Here is a 17,705-nt window from a genome sequence, read left to right as displayed (position 1 = left end):
TATTTTTGATTTTGATTTCTGTAAAAAATTTTTTACATTAATTTTTAAATCTAAAAATAGATTTTTTTAATTATCACCAATTTTATTTTTAAATTAAAGAGTTTAATTTATTTCGGTAATTAATTTTTAAAATTAATTTTATTTCTTGTAATAAAAAAAATCAAACTATTAATTAATTAATTAATAATTTATTTAATTAATTAACTTATAATTAATTGATACAACACATGTATCAAAATTATATTTTGAAAATACTTTAAATATTTTAAATAAAAAATATAAAATTTTTATAATAAACTCGGAAAAAAAATTTTCCGAAATAATATTTTTTTAAACCAAAAATACTTAAAACTACAACTGTACAAATACTTAAAACAAATTACAATGAGCATTATTACAATCGGATTGTCAAATTTATTTTTAAAAAAACTATAAACTGAACCAAAATATCAATACGAGTCTCAAAAAAAAAGTATATAAATTTTTTCCTACAATATAACTATAAAACTTTCGAACAAGAGACTCCTACTTATCACATATCTTATGTTATTCATTTAATTTTAATAATAAACTGAGCAAAAAATTGATTAACGATAAATTTACTGATAATATACAAAGGCTGAAATAAAATTGGTTTAAATTTCAAAATTATCACATCTCATTCGCACGTGACGATTAGTTAAAAACTTATCGATTAATATTCAATAATAAAAATAATAATAAATGATAAACATTAATAATAACGGTCATGTCAGTTATAAAACGAGGTAGAAACGATTAAATTTAATGTTAGCTCTATATATATATATATATGAATATATATATATAAAATCGTCATTTATTTATTTTAATTCGTCATCTTGCACCCACACGAACATTCGACTTAATATATTTTTTTTAGTACAAAAAATTGTCTTGGTAAATTTTCCTCTATCGTTTTTTTTTTCTACCACCTTTTTAAATTTTAAAAATAATAATTGTATTAATAAAATGTACAAATTCATCTATAAAAGAGGCCAAATGCAATTAATAATAAATGAATTAAGTAACAACCGATCGAATGGTTTTTAAAACCACCGAGGATTAATAAATTTAATTGTTGCTTATTAGCCTGATAAAACAAAACTGAACAACATTATCATCGCTGTTATACGCAACACACTATAATACAATTACTCAACAATTAAAGTTTATCGATCGTATCTGAAAAATAAAAAACGCCTCGAAATTATTACATTCAAGTCACCACAAATAACTTTTTTTTTGTTATTTGCATATAATTATTCTCTTATGTCATCGTTTATTTTTATTTAAATTTATTTTCTTATTTTTTTTACGTCTTTTCTTTTATTATTTTTTTCATTACCATATACGACGAACTTGCAACAAAAACAACTTCTTCACATCACAGAAAAACGTAAAGAATTAATAATTACATAATTATTATAATGATAATAATAAAAAAAGTGAAATTAAAAGTTGTCAGTGAAGAAAAAAATTATTTTAAAAATTTAATACCTAATTCAGCCTGATTTTAAAATGATCCTAAAGTTAGCAGACAATTTAAAATTTTCGGATTTTTTTTTCAAGAAATCGATTACAAAAAAATAAAAAAAAAATATGCATATGTAGAAAATTTTAAAAACTACAGGTGCAATTTTTTCAAATTTTTTTTTTTTTAAATTTACCGTCTAAAAGAAAATCCAAAAATTATTAGACATCGGCTAACTTCAGTATCATATTTAAAATGATACTAAAGTTAGTCGACGTCTGATAATTTTTAGATTTTTTTAAACTCGACAAATTATAAAAAAAAAAATATTCAAAAAAATGAGTGTGAATGTAGCAGACATCAGACAAATTTAAAATTAATACTAAATGAAGTAAATAATTAACAAAATAGAATTTTAAAAAAGTGCGCCTTTAAAAAATTTAAAAATTCATAAGTGCATTTTTTTAAAATTTTATTTTATCAATTATTTACTCTATTTATTTATAAGTTTGAATATGTCTGATGTCTGCTACATTCACACTCGTAAAAAATTGCACTGATAGTTCTTTAAATTTTCTACATGTGCATTTTTTTTTTTTTTTTTGTAACCGACTTGTTGAAAATAAAAATAAAAAAATTGCTGATTGTCTGTTAACTTTAGGATCATTATTTAAAAGTGTAAAAAATTCGATTATCAATTATTTATAATTACTAATTAATAATAGCAATAGTTAATAATAATAATGATGATAAATGTAATAGCAATAATTATTACAGTAATAGTAATAATAATAATAGTAATAATTAACTCTTATGTTACGACAACATGTATCGTGCTAAAAAAGAAAAACAATTAATAGTTAAAAATGATAGTTATTATTTTATAAACACTATAAAAAATCCAATGCACTCATCACCGCACGTGCCATAATCCCAGATTAATGGTTGTGATCTGTGGTAATTTCATAATCTTCTGTAATCCACTTGTTGATATTCCGGTGCACCCGTAGAGATCAATGCACGTCAAGTTTTTCATATTTTTAGCGACTGTGCAGATGCCCTTGTCGGTTATCCTGGTGCACTGCCCGACATTGAGAGTGCTCAGTTCGAGAAGTGTCTCGGCTATTTTACAAATTCCCTCGTCGCTGACTTGGCACGCCGACAGCGACAGGGATTTTAAATTAAAAAGACCCTGTGAGATGTAGACCAGCGCTTGGTCGCCGATCTTGTCGCAGAAGGAGACGTCGAGGGAGGATATTCTGCTGCCGCCTTCTGCGAGGTACGCCATCCCGATGTCCGATATGTTGTCGCAGGACCTGAGGTTCAGCTCTCGGAGACTGGTCATCTTGGCGAGGTGCTTTAGTCCTGAATCGGTCACGGAGACGCAGAAGGACAAGTTTATGGACTTGAGGGTGACTATCCCCGTGGAGAGATGCCTGAGCGCCTCGTCGCTGAGTCTCTGGCAGTCTTGCAGCCCCAGGTGCTCCAGCGTCAGACTGCCGCTTGGAGTTTCGCTGGAGGTTATGCCCGCGAGGTAAGCGATCCCTTGGTCGGAGACGTGCCAGCAGCTCCTCAGGTCGAGGATCTTGAGCTTCTTGAGTCCCCAGGAAACGAACGCGAGCCCGTTGTTGGTAACGTTGCAGCATCCGCCCAGCTCGAGAGACTCGAGATTTGGTATGGACTCGGATATTTTTTTTAGCGACTGATCGCTAACTTGTTTACAGAGAGACAAATTTAGCCTGGTGAGGGAGGTAACGATGTTGCAGATGGCGTTGTTAAGGCCCTGGTCAGTTATATTGTAGCAGCCCGAAAGATTGAGGGACTCGAGATTGGGTATGGATCTAATAACGTCCCCGAGGCCTTTTTTCAAAGAGAGGACTTGCACCCTCTTTACTCCCCTCCTCACCAAGCTCGCAAAAACAGCAGACGACGGTTTCCTCAGGTGCAGACGGGCCTCAACCCCTCTCCAAACCGAACGATGGTAAGCGGCATCTCTCCAGGCGACGCATACCTGAGCGGACCGGCCTTTGTCCCTTACATTCAAATAGCTAAATATAAGGGCCAATATTTCCGGATAGAGACAGGATACATGGGTGCTTGTGGGCGCGGCGTCCTCGCTCCTTTCCTCCGCAGTTTTACGTCGTACAACACCGCCGTGCTTGTACTTGCTTAAATTAGTAGCACCCCCATTCATGTAATTCGGGACACTCACGGTGTTTTGCCGTGACTGATGCTGAGGTGTCGTCAGTGCCAGGTGCGGCTGATACAGGTGATAAATATGACCAGACCTGTGGAGCAGAGCACCACCACGCGTTCCTCCCGTCGTCAACGCTGGTAGTTCGGTCATCAACAGCTGACTCTCCTCCATATTGCGCCGTGCGCACTCTCCACTCACTCACACACTCAATGAGCTTTTTATGCTGCCACAATACTCGGCCCTCACCATAATCAATTCTCCTTCTTTATTCAAAACTTATACTTATTATTGCTCCAATACGTTAATTCTTATCACCTCCTATCCATCAGCACGTGACCCGATCCTCTTCTGTCCGATGTTGCCTTTTACAATACATACACTGAATCTTTTACACCTACATCCACATACATATATATACACTATATATATATGATAAAACAAACGTGAGTACGATTCACGTCCGTACACACCAGTCTACTCACCACACACTCTTTCAACCTCCCAATCGGAATACAACCTACACACCGTCGTAGACGATGCGGGTAGAGCTTTATTCCCACCACCACCACCACCACCACTAGTACCAGCACCAGCACCAGCACCAGCAACTGCTAGCGTTCGCTACTGAACCTACAACACACACTATTATTTATTATCGTGATCTTCATAAAACTTTTTCATCACTAAATTCCGACCTTTGTACGCTCTCAATTACATTCAATTCATTCATATTAAATATTTATCTACCCGAGTATAAATTGATGCTTCCGCATATCCAACAAAATGGTTGTACTTCAATTCAATTCACCTATTTCACATGTATAATAATAACCAACCAGACATTTAACTCCAGGTTTTTAAATTATTTTATTTATAAAACCGAGTCGGACTATCGGACAATAGAAACATCGTTACTGTTAATTATTATTTCTGGTACGCGGTCATGTGTCTAATCACGTAATCCTTAAAGACATTTATAATACATAAAAAAGAAGTGAACTGGCGCGCTTCCAGTCACAAACTGTCCGAGTCGAAATTGCGTTAAAAGACTTGACAGTACAGTTTCTGTTGCAACACCGACAAAGTCAATTTACATTTTTGACAGCTCGGCCAATCCGCGCGCGCGCTCCCGCGACTTTTTAAATTTTCCCCTCAAGCTGCTCTCCCATTGGCGCTCGGGCGCGTCGATTTCCAACGGCGCGGTGGCGCCATCTGGTTTGAATTTTAACAACCAAATTCGCCATTTTATTTTTTTTATACAGCAATTGCGATCTATAATTGAGTATAGTATAAGACGATCTTTTCGTTGCCGCATGGCGTAAAGGACGGTACGTATTTTATATTACGACAATTATTTATAATTATTTATCAATCTGCTATATATTTCATATATTTTTAAATGTTTTTTTATTTTTTTTCACTTATTTTTTAATAATAATTAGTCTGGGTTCTACTCCGTAGACTTAAATTATTTATTTGATAATTTTTAAAACCCAACCACGTTGTCGTCCATTACGCGCTTTTATATTTTTAATTACTGCATTTTGCAATAATTAATAATTAATTTTTAAATTATTTTATTTAATTGAATTATTTTTTTTGAATTTAATAAAATAAAATTCAAAAGCGGATGGCTGATATTTTATTTGAAATTATTTTTAAAAAAATAAATTAGGTTAGAAATTTCTACGGCTTTGTGTACTGTCTCACTTTAACATCTTGCTTTAATTAGTTAGTGTAATTATAATATTAATCGTGAAAAGTTAACTTACGTCATTCAGTGACTGAAGTCTGTGAACTCGCGATTTAAAAATATTTATAAATTTATTTTGTTTATTTACTTGATAATTTTAAATTATCAAAATAAAATTTAAAATTGTGGTGCTTTTATATTGGAATTGGAATTTGAATAGTACGAGCATCACTTTAGTGTATGAATGAGGTAAGTTGACTTGGTTAAAAAAATATAAATTTGCACCAGGTCACAAAGTTAGATTCTGACGATTTTTTAAATTATTTACAGATTTGAATTTTAAACGATAAATTAAACGCCAAGATGCCGCAGAACGAGTACGTAGAGAGACATCAGAAGTTGTATGGTCGTAGATTAGATTATGAAGAAAGAAAACGTAAGCGAGAAGCCCGTGAGCCCCACAAGCGAGCAGAGAAAGCGCAGAAACTCCGTGGTATCAAGGCCAAGATCTTCAACAAGGAGAGACGCAATGAAAAGATTCAGATGAAGAAGAAGATCAAAGCGCATGAGGAGAAAAAAGTCAAACAGACCTCAGAGAATGCACCTGAAGGAGCGTTGCCGGTGTATCTGCTGGACCGTGATGTCCAGCAGCGTTCGAAAGTACTCTCTAATATGATCAAACAGAAGCGCAAAGAAAAGGCTGGAAAGTGGGATGTCCCGATACCAAAAGTAAAAGCGCAATCAGAGTCGGAGGTCTTCAAAATTGTCAAGAGTGGCAAGACCAGGAGGAAGGCCTGGAAGAGAATGGTGACCAAGGTCACGTATGTCGGGGAAAATTTCACGAGGAAGCCGCCCAAGTTTGAGAGATTCATCAGACCGATGGCACTGAGGTTCCGCAAAGCTCACGTCACTCATCCGGAGTTGAAAGCGACGTTCCACTTGCCGATAATCGGAGTCAAGAGGAATCCCAGCTCCGCTATGTACACAACCCTGGGTGTCATCACCAAGGGTACCATCATTGAAGTAAACATTTCAGAGCTTGGATTGGTCACGCAAACTGGCAAAGTCGTCTGGGGAAAATATGCACAAGTTACTAATAATCCAGAAAATGATGGATGTATTAATGCTGTTTTATTAGTTTAAATTTATTGTAATTTATTGTTTGTATTTTTCGATATCAGTAAAAATAAAAATTTAATTTTCCCTGGACTTTATTACTATTAAATTTATTTATAATTATAATTACAGTTTTAAGTTTCCTTTGTAAATAATTTTTTTGATAATTTATTGATGATTGGATTTTTTTTTACAGGCTGCAATAATAAGAAGTCAAAATGCAGATTTTCGTGAAAACTCTTACCGGCAAGACCATCACCCTTGAGGTCGAAGCTTCTGATACAATTGAAAATGTCAAGGCCAAGATCCAGGACAAAGAAGGTAAATAATTATTCATTAATTTGTTAATTGATTTGATTGTTGATTAAAATAAAACTAATACATGGAAATATTTTATCAGGAATCCCGCCAGACCAACAGAGATTGATCTTCGCTGGTAAACAATTGGAGGATGGCAGAACTCTGTCTGACTACAACATCCAGAAAGAGTCAACTTTACATCTTGTCTTGAGACTTCGTGGTGGAGCCAAGAAACGCAAGAAGAAGAATTACTCTACTCCCAAAAAAATCAAGCACAAGAAGAAGAAGGTCAAGCTAGCGGTTCTGAAATTCTACAAGGTTCATATTTTTTTTAATTAAGTCTTTTTTTAATTAATATGATGAAGACAAGACATGACTAATAAATTGGTTTATTTCAGGTCGATGAGAACGGAAAAATCCATCGTCTGAGACGTGAATGTCCTTCTGAACAGTGCGGTGCTGGTGTTTTCATGGCAGCCATGGAAGACCGTCATTACTGTGGGAAATGCGGTTACACTCTCGTATTTAACAAACCCGAAGACAAGTAAATAAAAACTTTTCCATGTACTGTAAGTGGTTACAGTACAATTTATAAAAACAAAAAATAAAAAAACTTGAAAAAAAATTAACAAAACTCATGAAAAAAAAATTTTAACACTTTTTTTATTTATTAATATTATAATTATTTATTATTAATAGTTATAAGTAATCGGTAATTAATTTTAAGTGAGCATATTTTATTTGTATCTTAACTTAATTATTGTTTTTCACGTAAAATACTGTCGATGTCACTGATACCAACAGTCCGCATGTCTTTGCCCCCGCGCATGGGAATACCAGGGGATCGATTTTGATCGAGACCAACCCGCGTGTCATAGAGACTCGGTGCCTGCAATATTATTCCAGCTGTGCCTCCCGTGCACGCGAGGGTGAATATCCACAGGAAAAATCTATCCAGCACCATCGCGACATATTTCCAGTCTTCAATTACCTGAAATAATTAATCGAAATTAATCATCTCTCGAATCTTTATCAGAAAACTCCGAATCATCAGCTCACTTCGTTGTCTTTGTCAGCATCTCTGATGTGCTGTGCTATGAACCGCACGCCTTTCAATGCAGAAATAACGTCTGGGGACAAATGTTTCAGCATCATGTTGTCACTGTCATGACTGGAACCATGAGGATGTCCTTCATCGTCCTCCATATTTTTGTAGCCCAGCATAACTCTGTCCATTTCGTCTGGATTTTCTTTCATGTCCGTCGTGTATTCGCTCTCGTTGTCGCCGTAACTAAAATAATATTTACAATTATTATTATTGCTTATAATTATGATGATTAATTAAAATTCAACCTGTAGTCGTAGTCATTTGAATATCCAGTCTCTATATACATGTCAGTATACTCTGGAGTAGCGTAAGGCGTTCGGCGCATCATCAAAATCCGAGGCATCCAATTGAGAAATAGTTGGCGCACCCAATTAGACATTTTGTGAGTCGTTGGTGATCTTTAGTAAATAATTTAGCACTTAAATTATTATTAGTCCTGATTTAAATAATTAATAGTAGAATATATTTACCGGAAGTGAACGTTTAGCACGACGACAGTTATCCAAATTGACAGTGTCACCAATATCATAGTAAATAGTAAATATTTACCAAGCAGTGGTATAGCCAATGATGTCGGCGGAATTATTTCTGCTAGTAAGAGGAAAAATACCGTCAGCGATAGCAAAATAGATGAACACAATGAGACCTGTAATAATTATTAAGTTAAATCTTTAGATTCTCTGATTAAAAAAAAATCATTTTATAGGATTAAAGATGACAAATTTTTTAATTCATCAAAATCATTTTGAAATTTCATGATCAATCAAACGATATTACTCTTAAAAAGATTAAAAATTTTGAATCATTTTAAATACTTTTTAATCCTGAAGCAAAATTCTAACTGTCACCGGTTATGATTCGAAATAATTTGGTGACCCCGAAATTGCCGACAAGTTGTCAACAATCAAATTTGAATAAAAAAAAAACTAAAAATGCACATGTAAAAAATTTTAAACACTATAAGTGCAATTTTTTTGAATACTTTTTTTTATAATTCATCGCTTTGAAAAAAATCCAAAAATTATTAGACGTCGGCTAACTTCAGTATCATAATAATTTGAAGTATTAAAAATTTTTTAATCATCAAATAATTTCTTTCCATCAGGGAAATTTATTGATGTTTTTTTAAGAAGTTTTACCTTTTCTCCAGAATCACTTGGCAAATAAAATACCAAAACTGTCAAAAAAGTTATTCCCACACATGGTATTATAAGATTGACTGTATAAAAAAGTGTTTTTCTGCGCATTGTTATATTAAATGTGATATCTGAGTAGGGTTCAACACAGCAAGGATAATATTCTTCATTACGCGATGCTGGTACTTCAAGAATGTCCCACTCTACTGATAGATAAAATTCATTTAAGTCTATTCCGGTTGCTACTAAATTGCTGCCTGGTTGCTGTTGCATATGTTTCAAGTCCACCTGATAATAATTATCAGTAATTAATTAATTAGTCAAGTTTATTTGAAATAAAAACCTACCTGAGCACCATTGTAAGTCCAGGAACCGAATTTCATTAGACATGACTGCTCGTCAAATGGAAAATACTCGACATTTATTTCACAGGATGACTTATAAATAGCTGGAGGTTTCCAGTAAACTTCACCGTTGTATTTTAATGTCGCTTTTGTCATCAAAGTTACTTCGTAATTTCCATCGGCGCTAAAAATATTTCAAATTTTATTGTAAGTACGAATTTATTTAAATATTTGTTTACTTACTTATTGTACAGGACAATGTCAGGCAGCCAAATATTTTCAGAAGGAACGTAAAGCATTTCAACTCCTCCGTATTCCATTGGGTCCCATTGTAATTTATAATCAAACCATTTCTATAGAACAAAAAAATTTTGAATATTTACTGTCAAGTAATGTCAAAGTAATTAGTAATAAATACAATTCCATATTTGTCATATTTTATAATTTATGGCTGATGTGAAATTATAAAAATTTCAGTCTGATTTCAAAAATAAGTTTTTTATTTTTAAATATTAATTATTGCGCGCTAATTACTCAAACAAATTTTTTAAATTAACTCGGATTATTTTTCCAAACCAGTTTTAAAAATTTATTTTTTTTTCGGCAGAGTTTTCTATTTCCGGCCCCGTTTTAAATTTTGGTAAAAAAATTTATTCAAAAATCATCAGTTTTTAATTTATTATTTTAATAAAATATAGGGGCCTCTGGGACTGACTACTGGTCTAGATGTTTAGTTGTAATTTTATTTTTTAATGTCCAGAATGAAAAAGAAAAAAATTTGATATTTTTGGAGCACTAAAAATATGAAAAATCCGGGGACTGGATATTTGCTTTCCTGATACAAATAATTGATTTAATTACTTGATATAAGTAATGAGTACGTACTTGTTCTACCCAGACATTAGTAGTCATGACTTGATTTTTTAAATTCATTTCAATTAATTGCGATAACTTTAACCCCAGCCAAACAGTAAGAGTTTCTGTGTTATTAACAACGGGCCGTATAAGCCGATTGTAATTTGATAACAAATCATCGTACAGTCTTTTAGCATCTGGGTTTGCTTCATATACTTTGGGCCCTAATAATATTGCTGTAATTCATAAATTTATTACTCATTTATACACAATAATAATAACAATTATAGTTGATTTTAAATAAAACAAAAAATAAAATAAAAATACTTATTAATATCGCAATCAAATTGTAATTAATAAATATCGGTAATGAAAATCTTGAACAAAAAAATCTAAAAAATAAAAAGGCGTTCACTCAATAAATTCTTGAAATAAAACAACAAGTATATATTTATTTATGAGTATAAGTGTAGCTGACAACTGTCAATTTTTTAAATTTTTAAATAAAATACGAAAAATCAGGACGCGCATTTTTTTAAATTTGAATTTTAATTCATTTAAAATTTGAAAATCGTCTGTCTCACGTCTGCTACATTTACACTCATATATATTTTATACAAATAAATATCAGAGACTTACCAGTCGCATCAATAAATGGTAAAAATATAAATACAAGTATATAAACTTTATTAAAATTCATAATCCATAAAAATTTGTTTTTTTATATATATTTATGTGAAAAAAATATATCAGACACTGGAATAGTATCGTGTTGATAACAAGATGATAACAAGAGTAATCTATTGTAGTGTGAAGATGTTTCTGCGAGTGCGCTGGTTTTCTCCTGGTGGTAATCGATATGTTGGGTGGCCCAACGCCCTTTGATGCGACAGACTCCAGAATCTGCTTAGCGTAAATTGTCATTATTATTATTTGAAACTTTTTACAGTCCGATCTGCGATCAATTGTCATGGGCATCAAAGTAGAGAGGAAGCGAGTAAATTAAATAAAGGAAAGTAGTATAAGAAAAATATGTGAATGCACATTGGGAAGTGCAATTGTCGTTTACGAGGGTAAAATTTATCGGGGATCAGGTAGCGTAGAAAAAACCCCACGGGAATCCTTTAAAATGTCGAGACTTTAAATGTTTTCAATAGGAATGGAATTCTATTTATACCTGAATTTTATAGTCAAGCGGACTATGCGCGGCCCCTTTTATTATATACATTATACTATTATACTCTCTTCGTTCTACATAATATACTTTTCATATACTTATATATCTATATATATATCACCGCTTATTTAAGAGAAAAAAAATTATAAGAGATTTCTTTTTACATCCTCAAGGCCGACTCGTTCCTGCTAGATCATGGAAACCTGTTTATTGAACTATAGACTGAGGATCTTGGCCTTACACCCGAACTTGTATTGGACTTATAAAGATATAAAGTAGACAAAAAAAATGTATTCAGCACGAATTACCTGTAAGTTTAAAATATTTTCCTGTTATTTGTAGATTTTTACTGTTAGACTTTTATTTTTTTATTGCCTATAATTTCAAATTTGTAAACGTTTAAATTTACAGATTGCAGACTTTTTTCTGGGTCCGTAAAAATAATAAATGCCAGGACTTTTACCGCGTACCCGGAAATTCTTGAGCCAGAACTAGCGGAAATAAGAAATGCCGGGACGTGGAAAAATGAAAGAATAATCGTGTCATCACAGAACAGAAATATTAAACTAAATACTGGGCACAAAGTTCTCAACTTCTGTGCAAATAATTATTTAGGATTATCGGTAATTAAATAAAATATTTAAATTTTGATTATTTATTTTTAGTAAGACTTTGAATTTCATTTTTAAAAACTAGGACAATCCAGAGCTGATTACTGCGGCGAAAGAAGCGCTGGATAAATACGGAGCAGGATTAAGTTCCGTGAGATTTATCTGCGGAACCCAAGACATACATCGGGAATTGGAGTCAAAAATTGCAGAGTTCCATGGGCGAGAAGATGCGATCGTTTACGCCTCGTGCTTTGACGCGAACGCGGGTCTCTTTGAAATTCTGTTGAAGCCCGAGGACGCGGTGATAAGCGACGAACTGAACCACGCTTCGATTATCGACGGGATCCGTCTCTGCAAGGCCCAGAAGTTCCGGTACAAGCACCGGGATCTCGCAGACTTGGAAGCCAAACTCCAGGAAGCTCAGTCAGCTCGTCTGAGGCTCATTGCAACTGATGGTGTCTTTTCGATGGACGGTAATTTCGCTCCGCTGCCTGAGATAATTAATCTGGCGAAGAAGTACGACGCGATTACTTTTGTTGATGACTGTCATGCTACCGGATTCATTGGCAAAACCGGCAGGTATTTTTTCAGTGATAATTTTCATTTATTTTTAAACTTTAAAGTCGTTGTCAATTTCAGAGGCACTGAAGAATATTTCAATCAACTGGGAAAAGTTGACATAATTAATTCGACATTAGGAAAAGCATTAGGTGGAGCCGCTGGTGGATATACGACTGGTTCAAAAAAACTTATTGACTTGTTAAGACAACGCAGCAGACCTTATTTATTTTCAAATGCTTTGCCGCCGCCAGTTGTTGCCGTTGGGATTAAAGTAATTAAAAAATTAATTAGACTTTAATGTTTGTGCATTAGACTGATTCAAAAAAATCGACTATTTTTATTTTCAAAAATCACACTGTCAAAATGCGAGCTCTTAATATTAATATTAACAACTGCCTCATCGCAATTTTCGATTTTTCATTTAAATAACATGGGAAAAATTTTTTTTAAACTTTGGAATTTTATAACTTAGCAGCAGATCATTTTATCAGCAAGACCAATACATAATTTTGTAGGAAATTAAATGCTCTACAAAAAAGGTTTCTTATCGTTTTTTGATAAATTTCATTTTTAGAAAGTTATTCAAGGTCAAAGTTGGATTCATAGTAAATTTTAGTATTTTTGACTTTTTCGGCGAAATTATCAGACTTATCTTAAAATGTTATAGGACCTTTTCTGTAGATCATTTCATTTCCTACAAATTATCTCTCATAAAATTTAAAAAATTTTTGAAAGTTCTTTAGTTATTTGCATTTACATTTTAATTCGTTTCAAGAAATCGTATTCTGGTCGATTTTATTTACTTACTTTGAAACACGAATAACTAAAGCACTTTCAATAATTTCGAAAACTCATAACAGATAATTTGTTGGAAATAAAACGACCTACAAAAAAGGCTCTATAACATTTTAAGATAATTTTGATAATTTCGTCGAAAAAGTCACATAATACTTGAATTTACCATGAATCCAACTTTGACCTTGAATAACTTTCTAAAAATCAAATTTATCAAAAAACGATAAGAAACCTTTTTTGTAGAGCATTCAATTTCCTACAAAATTATACATTGGTCTTCCTTTGATAAAATGATCTGCTGGTGTTATAAAATTCAAAAGTTTAAAAAAAATTTTTCCCATGTTATTTAAATGGAAAATCGAAAATTGTGATGCAGCAGTTGTTAATATTAATATTAAGAGCTCAAACTTTATCAGTATTTTTTTTCGTCATCTCGAAAATTATTTTCGATAAGATTTTAAAAAATAAAAGTAACCGATTTTTTTGAATGTCTACTGTATATAAATTATTAATATTATAAACTTTTAGGCAATTGAGTTAATTATGAATAATCCATCGCTGATGAGTCGCGTTGAGGAAAACACTCAGCGTTTTCGAAAAGCAATGACCTCAGCGGGATTTGTAATAAGCGGCGACAATCATCCAATAGCTCCAGTAATGCTCGGCGATGCGAAATTAGCATCCACATTTGCTGATAAAATGCTCGGGAGAGGGATATATGTAATAGGATTCAGTTACCCGGTGGTGCCGAAAGGCAAAGCACGAATTCGTGTCCAACTGAGTGCGTTACACACTCGGGAAGATATTGATCGCACGGTAGAGGCTTTCATTGAAATAGGCCGGGGGCTTAATGTCATATAAATTTATATTTATGTACAATATATTTTTGTTATCTAAATAATTATAAAATACTTTTTGTACATGATATTTATTTAATTTCCTCGGTGATTTTAACGAGCAATCGGTCTTTTGCTACGGTGTCACCAACTACGCAGAGAATTTCCTCGACAACTCCATCTGAGGATGCTCGGATCAGGTGCTAGAGAATTGGGTTTATTAGTAAAAAATAAATATATATATTTTGGATATAAATAATTAACGAACCTCCATTTTCATTGCGACAATTACCAGCAACGCGTCTCCTTTCTTTACAGAGTCGTTACGAGACACAAGAATTTTATCTACGACTCCGGGAATCGGACTCACTGCAGCGCCAGTCAAGTCGGACTTTATATTTATTTTAGATAGAAATTCCGGCTGCGGGATGTTTAATTTCCAGGCACGATCCTTAAAAATGGTTAATTAATGAGCCATTAAGTCTCAACAGTTGCAAAAAAAAAAAAAAGAAATTACATTAGTAAATATATGGAGCTCATCATTAATTTTAACGATTCTGGTCTTTGTTTTTTTTCCCTCGACCTCTGATCTTAACTCAAGAATATTATCTCCCTGAGTCAAGGTACCTATGACCTTTCTCCAAGGGCCAATACCATTAACTTGCATTGAATAGACTTCCGGCTCCGTGTACTTGACATCGACGATTAATTTTTTGTCATCAAATAAAAATTTAAATTGCTTGGAGAGCGAGTGGTTTACTCGGAACCCCAGCTCTGTATTGAATGGACTCCAGGGATTTTCGCCACCCACAGCAGCTTTCAAACAAACTAAATCTTCGTATAGTATTGCGGCAAGCGCAGCTTGACATAAAATATCACTAGGAACCTGTAGCTTTGGGAACAATGAATCTCTACACTGTTCTATAAATCCCGTATGTACTGCGCCGGATTCAAAATTTTTATGCCCACACAAGTCTTTCAGGAACTCGATGTTGGTTTCTACGCCGGCGATCTGCGGACATTTAATTTACTTTTAAATTCCTGCCGTCTTCCATCAGCTGAATGATTAATAAATAAATCAAGTGCAAGTACATTGTAATCAGATAATTTTATTTTCAAAAGTCTCAGCGCTTCGCCGCGGTTACTCCCCCAGACTACTAATTTAGCGATCATCGGATCATAATAAACAGAGACTTGGTCGCCCTGCCTGACTCCGGTTTCAACTCTGACATTTTGATCAGCCTCCGGCGGCGTGAGATGCAGCAGCGGTCCCGCTCGTGGTAGAAATCCACCCCGAGGATCCTAAAAAGTTATTTTAATTATTAATTATTTTTAAGTACAAGTACAAGCTACTTAGTATACTCTAGTTATTATTATAAAGTATAATGTCATGCCTCTGCATAAATTCTGGCTTCGAACGCGTGACCTCTAATGGTAATATCTCGCTGTGCAAGTGGAAGTTTTTCACCAGCCGCAACTTTTAATTGCCACTCAACGAGATCTAACCCAGTGATGGCTTCAGTAACTGGATGCTCGACTTGTAACCGTGTATTCATCTCCATAAAGTAGAAACTGTGATCATTTTGGTCCATTATAAATTCAACAGTACCAGCGCCGACGTACCCAACTGCTTTGGCGGCTCGAACGGCAGCCTCGCCCAGTTTTACACGAGTTTCTTCAGATAATCCTGGCTATAAATAAATAATAATTCACGACTTTGTAATTAAAATATTAATTTAAGGATAATTACAGCGGGCGCTTCTTCAATTATCTTCTGATGTCTTCTCTGGACAGAACAGTCGCGTTCGAATAAATAAACAGCGTTCCCATGAGTGTCAGCGAACACTTGGACTTCGACATGTCGTGGATCCAGAACGTATTTTTCCAGAAGAACATCAGAGTCTCCAAAGGACTTGAGCGCTTCAGTACGCGCTGACTCCAGGGCTTCGAAAAATTTATTTTCTTCTCCTGCTATTCTCATGCCTTTGCCACCGCCACCACGTACGGCCTTTATCATCACAGGGAATCCTATTTTCTTAGCTTCCGCTAAAAGGATATCGTTACTTTGATCACTCGAGTGATAGCCTTCAATAATAGGAACTCCAGCTCTGCTCATTATCTCTTTAGAAGTACTTTTGATACCCATATCTCTTATGGCGCTCGCCGGAGGCCCGATAAATATTATTTTTTCCCTCTGGCAGAGCTGCGCGAACTCCATGTTCTCTGACAGGAAACCATACCCTGGATGTATGGCCGTACATCTTGTTTTCTTAGCAACCGACATTATTTTGTCCTGCCTCAGGTAGCTTTCACTCGAAGCTGACGGACCTATGTAGTAACTTTCATCAGCCAGGTCTGCGTGCATCGAGTCTCTATCAGCGTCGCTGTAGACAGCAACCGTTTTCACACCAAGTTTCCTGGCTGTCCTCATCACCCGACATGCTATTTCTCCGCGGTTTGCTATCAGTACCTATCAATAAATTTTAATTATCAATTAATCTGAGCTGTCATTTAAATAAATAAATAATTACTTTAGTAATCGCAGTACTCAAGACTCCAGATGCTGAGAACTCACGTTCATTTTTCAGGAAAACTGATTTCCTGTAAACAAAAATGACCCAGTGAGTGGCATGGTACCAATTATTGACACAGATTTAAATTTTTATAATTAATTAACGTTTTTCATTCAAAAAATTATTTTTTCCAGGTTTCCAAGTCATGAAAAATTTTTAATTTTTGTTTTTTATGTACAGAGTGCAAATAATTGGAAATTAAAATTTATATGAGTAATTCTTAACTGATAAATCTTACCTTCGACAAAAAGTTTTGCTAAGATGATACATCACTAGTTTATTAATTACTATTTTATAATAAAAATAAATTGTATCATATAACTTATGGTATAAATTCTTCCAAATATCTCATATTTATTTAATGTATGAGAAACATACATTTGTAAGAGGTCACGGTGGTTATTTATCTATCATTAATTGTGATAAGATATCGAAATCATTTGCATGAAATAATAATCAGCAAACTTTTTTTTCGAATAAACTCCCGCGCAAATGATAAATATTTATTTGAATTTTAAAATTTAAAATACAAAATTTACGTAATTTAATTTTAAATAAATTATTATTTTTCAAATTGTCATATATATGGACAAAATTTATACAAATATATATGTCATATATATTTTTATAAACTATTTGTTTACATTACTGTCATAATAATAACATTTAAATCTGACATTAAAAAAGGCAGCACTTTCCAGCGGTCGAAATTCAAATTTACCGCCATCTCGCGCCACTTTTTTGAATCCAGCGTTGGCTTTTCGATGATTACGTTACATAAAAAAGTGCATATTCCTCTAAGAACACCGCAGGTTATAATTTGACAACGCGGACCAATAGCACCACGTGTTTGGACTTACAAGAGCCAATGAAAAATTGACACACGAGAGAATAACTGAATGATAACTTAT

At 33.7% G+C, this 17,705-nt stretch overlaps 6 protein-coding genes across 10 annotated transcripts; 3 read left to right on the top strand and 3 right to left on the bottom strand.

Moving 5' to 3' along the window:
• Nucleotides 1-1,932: 1,932 nt before the first annotated feature.
• LOC130676182 (F-box/LRR-repeat protein 14) lies at nt 1,933-4,728 on the bottom strand. Its single transcript, XM_057482226.1, has 2 exons — nt 4,385-4,728; nt 1,933-4,319 (listed from the first exon to the last, which is right to left on the bottom strand). The coding sequence occupies exon 2, from the start codon at nt 3,858-3,860 to the stop codon at nt 2,406-2,408; it is 1,455 nt and encodes a 484-aa protein (XP_057338209.1). The 5' UTR covers nt 3,861-4,319; nt 4,385-4,728; the 3' UTR covers nt 1,933-2,405.
• Nucleotides 4,729-4,898: 170 nt separating this feature from the next.
• Nucleotides 4,899-6,591, top strand: LOC130676238 (ribosome biogenesis protein NSA2 homolog). 2 transcript variants are annotated; one of them, XM_057482342.1, is made up of 2 exons: nt 4,899-5,017; nt 5,713-6,591. In XM_057482342.1, exon 2 carries the CDS (start codon nt 5,746-5,748, stop codon nt 6,523-6,525), a length of 780 nt encoding a protein of 259 aa, XP_057338325.1. In that variant the 5' UTR covers nt 4,899-5,017; nt 5,713-5,745; the 3' UTR covers nt 6,526-6,591. The 2 variants fall into 2 exon arrangements, with proteins under 2 accessions (XP_057338325.1, XP_057338335.1); XM_057482352.1 differs by lacking the exon at nt 4,899-5,017 and adding an exon at nt 5,490-5,631.
• On the top strand, nt 4,906-7,450 carry LOC130676268 (ubiquitin-40S ribosomal protein S27a). Its single transcript, XM_057482401.1, has 4 exons — nt 4,906-5,017; nt 6,695-6,819; nt 6,899-7,116; nt 7,197-7,450. The coding sequence occupies exons 2-4, from the start codon at nt 6,717-6,719 to the stop codon at nt 7,344-7,346; spliced, it is 471 nt and encodes a 156-aa protein (XP_057338384.1). The 5' UTR covers nt 4,906-5,017; nt 6,695-6,716; the 3' UTR covers nt 7,347-7,450.
• A 29-nt stretch (nt 7,451-7,479) lies between these two features.
• On the bottom strand, nt 7,480-11,515 carry LOC130676163 (acetylcholine receptor subunit beta-like 2). Of its 3 annotated transcripts, XM_057482204.1 has the most exons (10): nt 10,881-11,136; nt 10,569-10,633; nt 10,272-10,477; nt 9,630-9,739; nt 9,390-9,570; nt 9,046-9,330; nt 8,377-8,552; nt 8,152-8,304; nt 7,858-8,089; nt 7,480-7,789 (listed from the first exon to the last, which is right to left on the bottom strand). In XM_057482204.1, exons 3-10 carry the CDS (start codon nt 10,317-10,319, stop codon nt 7,556-7,558), a joined length of 1,419 nt encoding a protein of 472 aa, XP_057338187.1. In that variant the 5' UTR covers nt 10,320-10,477; nt 10,569-10,633; nt 10,881-11,136; the 3' UTR covers nt 7,480-7,555. The 3 variants fall into 3 exon arrangements, with proteins under 3 accessions (XP_057338187.1, XP_057338179.1, XP_057338196.1); XM_057482196.1 differs by lacking the exon at nt 10,569-10,633 and having other exon boundaries at nt 10,881-11,141; XM_057482213.1 differs by lacking the exons at nt 7,480-7,789; nt 7,858-8,089; nt 8,152-8,304; nt 10,569-10,633 and adding an exon at nt 11,419-11,515 and having other exon boundaries at nt 8,373-8,552; nt 10,881-11,144.
• LOC130676185 (2-amino-3-ketobutyrate coenzyme A ligase, mitochondrial) lies at nt 11,317-14,246 on the top strand. Of its 2 annotated transcripts, XM_057482249.1 has the most exons (6): nt 11,317-11,335; nt 11,592-11,728; nt 11,830-12,041; nt 12,115-12,608; nt 12,669-12,861; nt 13,914-14,246. In XM_057482249.1, exons 2-6 carry the CDS (start codon nt 11,707-11,709, stop codon nt 14,244-14,246), a joined length of 1,254 nt encoding a protein of 417 aa, XP_057338232.1. In that variant the 5' UTR covers nt 11,317-11,335; nt 11,592-11,706. The 2 variants fall into 2 exon arrangements, with proteins under 2 accessions (XP_057338232.1, XP_057338224.1); XM_057482241.1 differs by lacking the exon at nt 11,317-11,335 and having other exon boundaries at nt 11,573-11,728.
• Nucleotides 14,233-17,562, bottom strand: LOC130676147 (methylcrotonoyl-CoA carboxylase subunit alpha, mitochondrial). The gene is made up of 8 exons (XM_057482175.1): nt 17,033-17,562; nt 16,753-16,822; nt 15,972-16,691; nt 15,616-15,912; nt 15,314-15,523; nt 14,739-15,233; nt 14,490-14,672; nt 14,233-14,424 (listed from the first exon to the last, which is right to left on the bottom strand). The coding sequence occupies exons 1-8, from the start codon at nt 17,062-17,064 to the stop codon at nt 14,314-14,316; spliced, it is 2,118 nt and encodes a 705-aa protein (XP_057338158.1). The 5' UTR covers nt 17,065-17,562; the 3' UTR covers nt 14,233-14,313.
• Nucleotides 17,563-17,705: the final 143 nt, after the last annotated feature.

The sequence above is a fragment of the Microplitis mediator genome, chromosome 1 (assembly GCF_029852145.1).
Source record: "Microplitis mediator isolate UGA2020A chromosome 1, iyMicMedi2.1, whole genome shotgun sequence".
Taxonomy (NCBI): domain Eukaryota; kingdom Metazoa; phylum Arthropoda; class Insecta; order Hymenoptera; family Braconidae; genus Microplitis; species Microplitis mediator.
The sequence above is the reverse complement of the archived record's forward strand: the minus strand, read 5'-3'. Positions and strand labels throughout refer to the sequence as shown.

What these genes read in the sequence shown, in the direction of transcription:
- LOC130676182 (XM_057482226.1), bottom strand. Translation starts at nt 3,860, where the DNA reads ATGGAGGAGAGTCAGCTGTTGATGACCGAACTACCAGCGTTGACGACG.
- LOC130676238 (XM_057482342.1), top strand. Translation starts at nt 5,746, where the DNA reads ATGCCGCAGAACGAGTACGTAGAGAGACATCAGAAGTTGTATGGTCGT.
- LOC130676268 (XM_057482401.1), top strand. Translation starts at nt 6,717, where the DNA reads ATGCAGATTTTCGTGAAAACTCTTACCGGCAAGACCATCACCCTTGAG. An exon ending in CAAGATCCAGGACAAAGAAG is followed by an intron (nt 6,820 to 6,898) that starts GTAAATAATTAT and finishes ATATTTTATCAG; the next exon opens with GAATCCCGCCAGACCAACAG. An exon ending in CGGTTCTGAAATTCTACAAG is followed by an intron (nt 7,117 to 7,196) that starts GTTCATATTTTT and finishes GGTTTATTTCAG; the next exon opens with GTCGATGAGAACGGAAAAAT.
- LOC130676163 (XM_057482196.1), bottom strand. Translation starts at nt 10,941, where the DNA reads ATGAATTTTAATAAAGTTTATATACTTGTATTTATATTTTTACCATTT. An exon ending in CTAATGTCTGGGTAGAACAA is followed by an intron (nt 9,740 to 10,271) that starts GTACGTACTCAT and finishes TTTGTTCTATAG; the next exon opens with AAATGGTTTGATTATAAATT. An exon ending in GTGCTAAACGTTCACTTCCG is followed by an intron (nt 8,305 to 8,376) that starts GTAAATATATTC and finishes TATTTACTAAAG; the next exon opens with ATCACCAACGACTCACAAAA.
- LOC130676185 (XM_057482249.1), top strand. Translation starts at nt 11,707, where the DNA reads ATGTATTCAGCACGAATTACCT. An exon ending in ATAATTATTTAGGATTATCG is followed by an intron (nt 12,042 to 12,114) that starts GTAATTAAATAA and finishes TTTAAAAACTAG; the next exon opens with GACAATCCAGAGCTGATTAC. An exon ending in TTGTTGCCGTTGGGATTAAA is followed by an intron (nt 12,862 to 13,913) that starts GTAATTAAAAAA and finishes ATAAACTTTTAG; the next exon opens with GCAATTGAGTTAATTATGAA.
- LOC130676147 (XM_057482175.1), bottom strand. Translation starts at nt 17,064, where the DNA reads ATGTATCATCTTAGCAAAACTTTTTGTCGAAG. An exon ending in AAGCCAGAATTTATGCAGAG is followed by an intron (nt 15,524 to 15,615) that starts GCATGACATTAT and finishes ATAACTTTTTAG; the next exon opens with GATCCTCGGGGTGGATTTCT. An exon ending in TAAAATTATCTGATTACAAT is followed by an intron (nt 15,234 to 15,313) that starts GTACTTGCACTT and finishes AAATGTCCGCAG; the next exon opens with ATCGCCGGCGTAGAAACCAA.